Below are 12,854 nucleotides of genomic sequence, written 5' to 3'. Positions count from 1 at the left end.
TCAGCAGGACAGGGGAGTTACCAGAGTCTGCTGTTGGCTGGTACTTCAGTGTTGCCTGGATTGGGAGATCCACACCCCGTTTGTTTGTAGCATATACTCCACAGCATTAAATGAGCATGGCTCCATGCACATTTATCAGTGCAGCTGCCTGCAATGTACGTAACAGCACTTACATGGAGAGTTTTGACTTTTTCCTTCTCTTTCCTGTCTTTCATAAGTGCATATGCAAGACCGCTATCTAGCTTACGGAAGACATCTGGATAGTTTGATTTATACAGCCCTGATACAATGCTGTTTATATATCTAATATAATGAAGTTATATTTTAAATAGGAATGGTATTAGAAACATTACTAAGAAAGATATTCTAAACTAAGATTATGGGTGATATTTGTTGGTGCAATAAATGTAGTATTTAAACAAATACTTTAAAAACTTCCAAAAATGGTCTGTTTTGCTATTATTTCTTTTGCAGACAGATATGAATTTGGTATACTGTAACATCATAGCACTGTTATGTTAATATTTACCTTTTACTTTGTCTCTTTTCTTGGCAACGTAGCCAGTTACTAAAGATGGCTTTTTTCATATTAACCATTTAACTGCTGTCTTTGCCTTTTCATAACAGTCAGAATTTTGTGTGGATATTCCTATAATCAACTTCATCATATATTTGAAATTTCCAGGGACTTACATATTTATTTCCCTGACAGCTTTTGTAAAATCAGAAGTTTGCTGGTCAGCCCTGATGGTTGGAAGCAGCAATGACACTTTATATATGGTGCCCATGTATAAACAAGCTGAAACATATAGGAATATAATAATAGCAAATTGTTACCATATCTGTTTAGAGATAATATTTTTATTGATCTTGTTATTACCGAACTATTCATCGATCATTAACAACCACCCAGTCAGTGTAAACAATTTCAATACTATGCAAAAGATCGGGAAGAGATCATGAAAGCTGTCATGTTTTCATAACATGGTTGTGGTGGTAGGGTTTAAAACCCAGGTCTGTGTGACAAAATGCATTTATTTTGCAGCTCTGGTGTCTTGACTTTCTCCTGCCCTGAGTGAACCATCATTTGCTTTGATGTTCCTGCCCCAAAGTATTTTCTGGTTTTCCATTTAAAGGTTCTTCTACACTGAGCAGCAACAGTGAGTTCTTTAACCTAAGGGAGAAAAACCAGGAATCACATCTTTTCAGCTTGTTGTTCTCACTGCTAAGTTCTGGGGACTAAAGATGGGGCAAGATGCCATGACCCTAAGGATAGGCATGGTTTGAGCACAAAATACCTAGTACAGTCAGTCAGAGCCTGCCATAGTCTCGATCACAAGCAGGGTCAAGATCTCACATGTCTGCCAGCAATGCAGTGGCACTTGGGAGAGAGTGAGAAGGGAGGTCACCAGTCCATCAGCAGCAGGAAGGTGGGCTTAGGCACTGGGAGGGTGGCTTAGGGTGGCGACCCCATTTCAGTACTGACCTTAACCCAGAGATTGCAGAAGTGGTTAGTCAGAGGATGACAGGTACTGTTAACATTGGACTGTATCAGGTCCACTTTAAAGAATAACCTACACAACATTTGGTAGCAATGTAGCCTCCTCTTTTCAACAGCCATGCCATATATCAGATCTTTCCACTGAGGTTTTCCTTTCTGTTTCAAGGCTAACCAGAGTCATCAATAAAAAGTTAACTCACTTTGACAATCTCATCAGCAGTGGCTCTGAGATGGCAGGCTCTAGGGTAGCACAGATCTTGTGCACCTATGGGTAAGGCCCAGGTTCTATTTTGCATTTTTGAACAGAGATAAGTACCTCAAATTTCACTCAGAGGTCCTTAGACTTCGCTCCGCTTAACCTCTAAATCTCCACAGCTGTGTAATGTCATATAATATCTCAGTAGTTACAACCAAAGTAACGCATATTTTAGTAGATTGTTTTATTCTCTGTCACTTAACAATTGCTGAATCAGTTCATTTTCTATCATATTTAATATGACAGAAGAGAAAAATTCAGAAATATTACAGTTACTTTAATAATGGTATAAAGTTCATCTTTTAAAAGACAACATTCATCTTTTTTAGGATGGTGTGTATGGTGCCATATTTCCCCTACACAATTGAAAAAATATTGATTTTTCAGGAACAATTTCAGTGGTTTATTTGTCTGTTTGTTTGTTTGTTTTAATGGAAAACCAGAGGAATTTCTACAGACTTCATCAACAGTCTTATTAATATTCAGTAACCAAAAACCTTGAGAGACGCAAGATTGCTCACTCTTGAAACCCTCTTTGGACATAGTTTTAAAGGATATATAGCATGACTGAAATTAGGACACCAGAGCTTGAAAAAGAAGGAAAGTGCCATACCAAACAGACAACAAAATTAATAATAAAAGAAAGCAGATATGGTGGGAATGTTGTGCTGTCTTTGGAGAAAGTATTCTTGTATGACACAGATGTAATTTACACTTTATAACGATCTGAAACATTTAATTATTCCTTCAGCTGTAACAGTACCTTTGACAATTACTTATTTCCATACAAAAAGACCTAGGTTTGAGTTTCTGGGGTTATTATACCACAGAAGGTTACGGATCATAAAAGTTCAATATGGGAAACAACAATGTCCACCTTGCTTTGTGTGGGTCTTGTTCTAAGTGCACCAGCAATGTTGCAACCAAGAGTTGATGGTATTTGTTCCGGCCACACAAAGTATATGTGCAAGCACAATGCAGTTCCAGATAGTATAAAAGTTCAATCTTTGAGTAAGGACACAGTTCCTAACATTTATTAAATGAACTTTAGGTATCAATTTCATTGCTGCGGGGTAAGCTGTTATGATTAACTTTGGTGTAGGCCAGCTGCTGTACAACTGTTGCTCTTTTGTGCTTGTTAATAGCCAGCTATATGTTTGGTACTTTAGGAAAAGCTTGAAATAGAAAGATTAAATAAAAATGATTAAATAAAAAGAGAGGCTATTCTAGCAAGATTGAGGAAAACACAATTTTAACTTATTTTATAAGGTTTAATGGTAGTCTTTTATGAGTCCTTGTCAGGTAAAAGTCAGGAGAAAACAGTTAAATAAGCAATACGTGCTGGCCTGGTTTTCCTAGTATATGGATGTTCCACATGAAGGCATCAGATTAGTAAAAGGAGTTAGGTGATATCTGGGAGGATGGAAAATCAAGAGTGGTGGTGCTGAGGGAAATCAGTGTAGAGACATAAGAGAGATCCTTAGTGTTGGAATGAAGTATGAAAAACTATCAAAATGGACACAAGTAACACTGATTTGCTGTAACACCCCTTGCAGTTCAAACAATAATAATCAGACATTGGCAGTAATAGACAGAATAACAGGACTATGCATTTTATGCCTAAAGACTGAATGGGAGGCAGGAAAGTGTCACCAGTGTCAGGGTGACAAAATATTTGATAGCTGTGACCTTTAAATTGGAGGTAATCAGCATATTGATAGAAATTTACAGAGTAAATAATGAATAACATCAAATGGTTCAGATCACCTTAAACAGAAGATAGCCATACTGATTATAAAGCAATGACAGCTAAAACGGTTACCCAAGCATCATCTCATCAAAGACTGAAGTCATACAAAGCAAGTATCTTCACCCTTCAAAACCGGGAATCACAGCATGTGCTGAAGACCACAACCAGATAGGTTTGCAAGGCCCTCCATCGTTACCAACCTGGTGAGCACAGGAAACCCAGGAAGTTCCAGGTAGGTCATTTGGATCGGTACATCCTTGTACATCACAGACTTCAGTTTGAGAGAGGAACGACCCCTTTGTGACAGTATTTTTATGATAAGAAACAAAGTGAAAATATCAGGTAGAGAGAGAGAGACTGCCTCTCTAAAAGAAGTTAATTTTTAAAAGCTGTTCCTGGCTATGTACGGATGTGATTACTCAATTCTTCAGAATAATGTAGAAACAGCTATTCCGTTTTTAATTCAGGTACCTATCAATCAGGCAGCTCTCAGCTATGAAAAATAGATTTTTTCATTAAAGCAGATAACAGACAACAGCTATATATATGTTGTTATTATTATTTTTGGACTATTTCTTCCTCTGCAGATATTTATAAACAATGAGTGGCATGATTCAGTCAGTGGTAAAAAATTTGAAGTCTTTAACCCTGCAAACGAAGAGAAAATCTGTGAGGTTGAAGAAGGCGACAAGGTAGGCTTTTCTTTCTTGCTCTTAAATTCAATTCTGTGTCTTAAAAGCAGGAAGGCAAGCATCCATCTGTGCTGATGTAAAATATAACCTCAGAGATGTATCTAATTCATCCTCTCTACCTTATTCTACAAACATAATTCTTAGCCTTTTTTACTCAGCCTTAATATGTTTGTAAACAGACACTGAAAAACTGCTTTACTCTTAGGAACTTGCTCATATGAGGAAAGTTCTGAGAAATATTTTTTGTTAATTTGTTCTGTTAATAATATTTATTCTTTTTGTTATCGTTGATCAGTGACATCTAATAATTTAATTGTGGGGTTTTGTTATTTTTTCCTTGCTCTTCCTTACACAGTCACGTAATCTGTTCATTACCCATTTATACAAGGCTTTTCGTTATAGATAACATGAAGTGGACAAATACTGATATTTTCCCACACTGACTCTGCAAAGATGATCATTATCATCAGCATTTTTAGCTATGAATGTGTTTTCTCAGTACCTCTCCCTTCAAAAATTTGGGTTTATGAAAAATATGTTGGAACATAGTCCTAAAAAAGACTCTGAAGCTGAAGGCAAACTGTCAAATAGACACTAATTATACCCAAACTGGTTTCCTTACAGCATGTTGAATTGTTGAATTTAAGCAGAGGACTATAAAGATTGTTGACACCTGCAAAAAAATTTTGTTTTTTATATCTATGAGGTTTCTTAGTGGAAAATTATAGATGTAATCAAAGATATAATGAACACCTAAGCCCTCAAATAAACAACTCTGTATTTTTTGTTATATTATGTATTTTTCTGCTGAAAAGGATTTGCCTAGTGCTACCTTATAGTTTAAATATGTGTTATCAAATAAGAGTGTTAGTTTTTTAAATAGAACAGACAATGTTGCTTAAACAGTTTTAAAACTGATGACCAAAGAATTTTTTTTATAAACTCTGAGAAAGTAATTATGAGAAAAGAATGTTCTACTTCCAATTCACAGGTATACAAAAAGTGATGACTATGACTGAAAATAAAATTGGTTTTATAATTACTGTTTCGCTTTTTGCAAATATTTATTTCATTTTCTACACTTTCTCCTTCAAGTCCAAAAATGAGAGAATTTTCTCATATTTCTCACAAAATCACATCTGATGTTAATTTTAGTCAAGAAATATACATATCTAGAATGATTTGTATAACAAGTGTGTTTTAAACTTAGCAGCAAAATGTCCATTAAACACCTTTTTAACCATAACTACTATAAAACATACATAACATTTATCTGTGTTATAAGTTCACCAAAAATATACTGCCAATATAAGAAGCACAATCTCTTGAAGACTATTTTAATTTACTGTACAAAAATTCACTCTGAAATTAAATGCTCTTTTGAGAAATACATGGGAACCCAGTTTCAACATCTTGTTCTCACTGAATCTTAGTTACTCTGTTCTGTAATTTCATTATGAATCTCCTGATAAACTTTGGTTCAAATGCTTTCTGTCTAGCGCATGAACAAAAGTGACCACACATTATTAAGAACGTCATAGAGAAGACACATTGTAAACTTTTTGTTAGACAAAGAAGGCTGAGAAAGTCTGTATGAATCCAGCTTTTGATAATTTCATGTATCTAATCATGAGTTCTTCAAACGCCTTTTTCTTGCTTTTCTTTACTCCCATTTACCTGTGTATAGTGCTCAGAGTCACTGAGATTATTTCAGGCTCTTTTTGTCCTCAGCCGAAGAACTTCATAATCATGCTGTTAACTTCTGAATTGTATCCCACTAGAACCATGCATGCTTTTGATGTAAAACGCTACTTCTTCTACCTCTTCTTTATTCAGTGTTTGTAAGTCAAATTACATTGCAAATCAGGTTGGCCTGATATTTGATTATCCTCAAATTAAATTACTCATGACCTGCAACTCTTCACTTACCATTCAGAATTTTTCCAGCTTTCGTTCCTTACAAGTAATCTTACAACTCGTTAAGTAAAGAGATAATGCTGTTCAACACACAGGTTTGCTTTCTCTCCAATAATTTTGCAAACTAATGTGTAATGACAACTGCTATTAACTAAATTGCTAAGTGAAATGTACAAATCTAGTAAATTACACAGTCATTGTGAACCTAATATTGTAGAGCCTAGTCTTTAGATAATGAGCCAAGAGATTTTAGGAATTTAATTTGTGTGTACAATAGGGTTGACAAAGGGCTGTACACTGCCTTGCAGTTGTGTTGTAAAAAAAAACAAGTGGAGATTACAAAGCACAGACACATATGTGGGTGGGAAGTGTTTTCCCTTCAGTTTGATGGGTCTTTCAAGTTGCGTGCGCTAATCCTAAAGGCCCCTACTGATAATAAAACAGCTCAACAAATGGTCAGTGGGATGTAAAGTAAATGTGCTTCTGCAAAAAGTCTAAACTAGCTCTCAAAGGAGCTAATCAGTCTTTATACGCATGGTGCAGATTTAGGTACCTAAATTAAATTTCATACAGCTGAAGAATACCTTTTTTTTTCTTACTTGTCATTCATATATTAGCTTTATATTATTTTTCTTGGTTTTAATTATTTCTGCATTTGTAGTAGAAAGAACACATGGCATTGTATTTAGTTTTCATTTTTATCATTCACATAAATATGATTTATTGTTTCCCCTTTTTATTTTCCAGTAGAGACTAATGTAAATCTATAGAATATTTATGATAGAAAGAGATGAGAAAAAAATAGAATTAATTAAATATTCATTGAATGTTGTTTTCTGGGTCACAGAGAAGTGATGAGGTATTTGACGATATTCTGACAGATTCTGAAGAAAAGTAATTCTTTTTAATCTGGTAGATTTCAGCTACCTGGTGTAGGTGACTGGTCAGTTTTACCCTACAGTGATGACTGTGCTATTTGTAGAGATCCTTCCTATCTTTTTCACAAACTTCCTGGAAAAGAGCTTTGGAAAGTTCAGTGGACCTCTTCTCTAGCAGGTCTGTGCTGGGCTTTCCAAGCACCCCACTCCTGGCTTTTAAAAATTGGTTGTTTGATACCAACATCAGTTGAAGATTCAAGATCTGGTTCACACTTAGAACAATTGACTTTGGTGTTGACTTTGTCAACTTTGCTGACATAGTTAACCTTGGTAGTGATTTCCCCAGAGACTATGTGAGCAACTAGCAGTACAAAAAAAATATTTGAAAGAAATCCTTTAAACAATGCATGCAAATTTCTCAGGGAAATGTGCCATGTATAGATTCTTCCTTTTTTCCTTGAAATTTGTTTTTAATTTCTAACAAAAAACCAGAATAAACCTCCTTTTTTTCTCATTGTTTTCCTTGGAAAACTTTTACAAAAATTGTGAAATATAGATGAATTCTGAATACTAAAAGCCTTTTCTCAAGAGATTTTAATTGAGTTTTTTATATCCTAGAACACCCTTGCACAGAAAAGATTTTCGTGTAACTCGTTGCAAATTTTCTTGCTATAGTGAAAGCCAAATGGTCAATAATAAATTATGCTATAAAAAACATTACTGGACTGACAGATTAGCTTGCTTAATGCAAAAACAATGTTTAGACTTCAGATTATTTAGGTTTAGCATTTTAAAAATGGTCAGTTGTCATCTGTTAAAATTATTTTAAATACAAATGCTCCTAAAAACTTTAAAAAAAAACCCAAAACATTGGTTTGTCTTCCTCAGCGATAAATTTGTGTTCATTTTATGAAATATTCTAAGGAACAGATTTTTGTAACCCGGTCTTCATCACACCACCAGATACTTTTAGATAGTGTTGAGTACTTAAATATTTTAACTTACAGATTTGGGCATCTCTTTATACATTTAAAAGATTAAAATTCATCAACAGTGTAATTGGTGGGTGTATCCCCAATTACATATACTGGAAGGCAGAAGGTTTGAAAATCTAAACTTTAAAAATAGAGTTCCTTAATATGTTTTTATTTTAGAAGCTTTGAGGACCCATCTGTTTCTCATACGACTTCACATTGCTGAAATGATAGCGGAAGTGTTTGAAAGAAAATAACCCATGTATCTAAAATTACTGTACTAATTTTGATTAGGTTCAGGTTGGTGTCTCTTTTTTATCTTGCAAAACACCTTGCATGTTTAACAACCAACAAAACTGATGACAGCATCAATTATTGATTATTTCTCTGTTTTCCCCACAGGCAGATGTAGACAAGGCTGTGAAAGCAGCTAGAAAAGCTTTTGAGCTTGGGTCACCCTGGCGTACAATGGATGCTTCAGAGCGAGGGAGGCTCTTGAATAAACTAGCTGACTTAGTTGAAAGAGATCAGCTGATTTTAGCTGTGAGTATGATAAGTGAACAAAAAGACTGGGGAAAAAAAGCTTATGTCCTTATTTTTAAAGTTATATAAGCAAGCGTTAACATGCTAAATCCTTGGAAAGTCAGGCTGTCCCAATACTTGTTTTTTTGTCTGTATTGCCAATGGACCTCATTAAACTGGCTTGCACTCTGGTCTAGTAACACCCTACATCCACAAAGTACTTGAGTATTTGATTAACTCTGAGGTGATACTTAAGCCATCTACAGTTGATGCAATTTCAGTTGTTGATTCTTAAGGACACAATAACCTAGACCACATGCTTAACACTTACCTAAACCAAAGCCTGAATCAAGGCCTAAACTCAAAGCCTGGCTCCATGCTTACAGATGATACAAGTCAGAACTAAGAGAAACTTTGAATTTCATGGCTATATATTTTGTCATCACTGGTCCTTCATTAACTCCAATTTGCAACTGGCAATGAGTGAAAAACCATAACCAGAACCGAAAACAGCAATGAATTACTTATAGTAGGAAGAACACGAGGGGTGGGGAATGATGTCCTGTCTTTACCAACTACTGTGTATTGGCCACTTTACCATTCTTAACAGCAGACACATAAGCTATAGCACCACTACGTACCAATTGTGCACTAAGGCAAGAAAGAACATTTAAAATAGAAATGCACCACTAATTTGATAAAGTGTAGTACCCCTGCCTCTTGCTTTAAACCCCGCATATGATTCTACCATTAAGACGATTTCTTTGCTCTTTCAAGCACCTTCTGGAATTAACATTTAGGCAGAATAATTGTTTGCCCTATACTGAAGACAAACACTCGTTTTCTGCCAATAGTGTCAAAAGTTTAAGAGAGCAGGAGTACCCAACATTCAGGATCATCACTCAGACTGACCTAGTCACAGTTTGAAGTATTTACCCATTAGCCACAAACCATACCATTGATAAGCTCATAAAATTTAAACCTTCAAAATATGTAAAAACTACAAAGAATCTATTGCCCATTCTATTGTCCTTACGGCTGCAGTATAGCAAGACACTCGCATGTGTCCCAGAGAGGTTTTTAAAAGAAAAATGAAATTCAAAGGAACTGACGTTATTTCCTTGAACTCCAAAGTTTGCAGCTGTCAAATTTACACTTGTGTTCAACTAAGTTATTTCTCTAAAAGAATCTTGTCACCTTGACAAGGACTGATAATCACTTAGTTATCAGGAGAGTTTATCTATCACCCAAACTCGGGTGGCTAGAACTTGGGCCCTTAGAAATGCTAGGCTTATTGAAGTTGAAAGAGACAAAATTTTAGGAGAGTTACATTTTTAATAGGAAAAGTATGCCCCCTTGTCAGTTAAATACTCTATAAGCTGGCATTTGCTTCTTTATTGTACAGCCTAAGGCATTACACATGCAAAGAGGATGGAGAAATAATCTTTTTTCCACAGGAAAGCTGAAGCATTAAGTTAGTTTTTGTTCCCACTTGCCATTTTCATAATATGAAAGTATTGTTTTTCTCTGGGGCCCCTCCCAAGTTTCTATTTTGCTGACTTTGCTCTTATTTCCTACACCTTACTAACATTATTGACTACTATTGGCTTTTAGATAAGGTGTGTTTAAATGAAGTACTTTCCAGACTTTGTCAAAATGAAAAGAGATTTTCTCCACTTGGAGCTTATCCTAACTGTAGAACTAGCCTTGTAAAACACTAGAGGTCAAAACAGACCCCCAACTCATTGAGGCCAGAGAACAATTTTCTCCCATGTCCAAACAGAACACAGTCCTGGATATATTGCCTGGAATGACAAGGGCATGTCTCCTTTAATCAGTTCCTTGCTGCTGAAAGCCATCAAGCATTGCTGGCTTCTCTGTTGTTTCTGTTCTCTTCCCAAGTGTGATATCTGCAATGTGTCCAATTAACTAAAACTGCAGACTTCACAGAGGAGTTGTTGGAGGAACATTGTACTTGCAGGATCAGTCTATAGACTCAGCCTGAAATGCTGAAGAAACCTGGACATAAAAATTAACAAACTTAGAAAAGAAAATAATATTTCTAAGATCTGATTAGATCTTGAAACTGTATTTTGGGGTTTTACTAGTAAGCATCCTAACAGGGTTGTTCACAAAGCTGCAGATCCTCATTGTCTCTGTGATAGAAAACTTGAGTAAAAGACTCAAGCAGTGTCAAGAAGTTAACACTATTTAAAAACTGCACATAGTCTTTAACTAGATGTCCCAACAATTAGGGGTATTAAAATGTCATTAATCCAAACCACACTCCCTAGATTTGGCTGGAAACCAACCCTATTTACTGTTGCTGTCTCTGTGGGATCATTAAAGCACTGTGGGTAGAACAGAATTGGTCAATTGAAAAGTTATAGATGTTGAATGAATAGTTGCTGATTATTATTCTCAAGGCTTATATCTGCCAGGCATGGAGATCCATGGTATGGAGAGTCAGACCTGGCTTCAAATAAGACCAATTAGTGTAGTTAGTCAATAAAAGAGAGTCGCTTCTGTATAAACATTTATTTCCAAAGTGAATTTTTCTCAGTTAAGAGCTCTCGATGACTCAGATCTTTCTTTTGCACATCAAACACCCAAGGTATATTTAGGATATGTTATTCCATGCTTTGAGTCTTCTTGCTCACATAAGGTGCTAATCACATATTTATTAAGCACCGAGAAAGAAGTTCATTACCAATTAAAAAGCACAGGATCCTAAGTTAATGTGACCATTATTTCCAGGAAACTACTGCCTACCTTGGGTGTCAGGGTGAATAGGCTGAGGGAATCCACTCATTTTATTTGCATCAGTTATTTGCGCAGACTCCAATCTGATTTTTTCATCTACACTTGTAGAATATTTAATATAAATGAGAACATCGTGACTGATTCAGATGGGAGAAATGTTATTGTTTTTTCAGAACATCTCACCTTTACAAATGTGCCATGATCATTGTTACCAACATAGCTCAGTGTGAATAAATAATTAAGAAAATTTCTCGTTTGTACATTGCTTGGGTTTTTCAAATGCTAAGTATCCTTCAGAGTGGAATTAATCTAAATGTTTGTACTAAAGCTGAAAACTTCTGAACTGAACAACCAAAATCTAAATGACAAAGTACAAACATGAGAACCATTATCAATATTTGATATTAACTTTGTAATTGCTGTTGTTTGCAGACAATGGAAGCCATTGATGGTGGGAAACTCTTTTCCACAGCTTATTTAATGGATTTAGGTGCCTGTATCAAAACATTACGCTATTGTGCAGGCTGGGCTGATAAAATCCATGGGCGTACTGTTCCGATGGGTGAGTAGTTTTGAGATAACCAAAGTACAGAACTGAAGCCAATGTGACCTGTAAAAACCTGCCTTTTTCTAAACGTTCTACAACACAAAAAATATCTCAAATTGAAAATATTTTGGATAGTTCTTAATATATGTTATTTAAGATTTATCATCATAGCACTTGTTTTAAACATTTAGTGCATTTATTCACATTTATTCCTTGTTCTATACACTACTAATAATTACTGTTTATTGACCAAAAGATTTTAGCCTGTATGTACATCTAAGTGTGGTAGGTTACTTTTGCATAGCAATATATAGTTTATGTGATGCTACAGTAATGAAAACTAGGAATTTTCTTATTAAATCTAAGACTAGAACAAACAGTAATATTAGTTGAAGTAATTGGCTAATGTATTAGGAAGAATATGAAGAGATAGGAATGAGGAAACATTCCTTTATTTTGCTGAAATTTCATTTAATTCCCTTTCCCAATAAGCAGCTCCATGAAAACATTGTTTCTAGCTGCCTTCTCTCAGAAAGACAAAGAAAAGAATAGTAATAAAGAAGGAATTAAGGAAAACTAGAGTGATAAATACTTCCAACTTTTTTGCATCACATAGATCTCTATACTAGTCTTAATGGAACACATGTTTGAATCAAAGAGAATTTTATACTTAATAGATTTGATTTAAGCTAAGATTTAATATTAAAAAATGTCTGATATGTACCTAGGATTGCAAGTAGCTTTTAAAAGAGCACTTTCCAAAAAAAAAAAAAAAAAGGTGATAAAAGAAAAAAGAAATAAGGAATGCTCATTGGTGTGCTGAGCATACCATATTGAGAATCAGGGTTATCACTGCAAAAAGTCAGTCAGATTGGCAGAATCAAACCTTGGAGCTATGAAGAAAGTAGATATTGAATCCAGATGTACTTTATGGTTGGTTTTTTGCATAGTTAAGATTTTGAAAACATCATTCCAGCTAAGTTTGGTATCCAACTTTATCTTCTTTCTGATTTAACTGTTTCTCACAAATGTTTTGTCTGAATGACTAATTTAT

The 12,854-nt window shown here is 35.0% G+C and overlaps 1 protein-coding gene across 1 annotated transcript in view; it reads left to right on the top strand.

The window, feature by feature from the left end:
- The window catches only part of ALDH1A1 (aldehyde dehydrogenase 1 family, member A1), a 53,814-nt gene that overhangs the window by 22,936 nt on the left and 18,024 nt on the right, over positions 1-12,854 (top strand). Inside the window, exons 4-6 of the mRNA XM_010281802.1 lie at positions 4,095-4,199; positions 8,371-8,511; positions 11,686-11,815. Of these exons, the coding sequence (XP_010280104.1) occupies positions 4,095-4,199; positions 8,371-8,511; positions 11,686-11,815 (376 nt within the window). The remainder of the gene's footprint in view (positions 1-4,094; positions 4,200-8,370; positions 8,512-11,685; positions 11,816-12,854) is intronic.

This window comes from Phaethon lepturus, unplaced genomic scaffold (genome assembly GCF_000687285.1).
Source record: "Phaethon lepturus isolate BGI_N335 unplaced genomic scaffold, ASM68728v1 scaffold3582, whole genome shotgun sequence".
Lineage (NCBI taxonomy): Eukaryota > Metazoa > Chordata > Aves > Phaethontiformes > Phaethontidae > Phaethon > Phaethon lepturus.
Note: the sequence above shows the minus strand (reverse complement) of the source record. Positions and strands in the feature narration are given on the sequence as shown.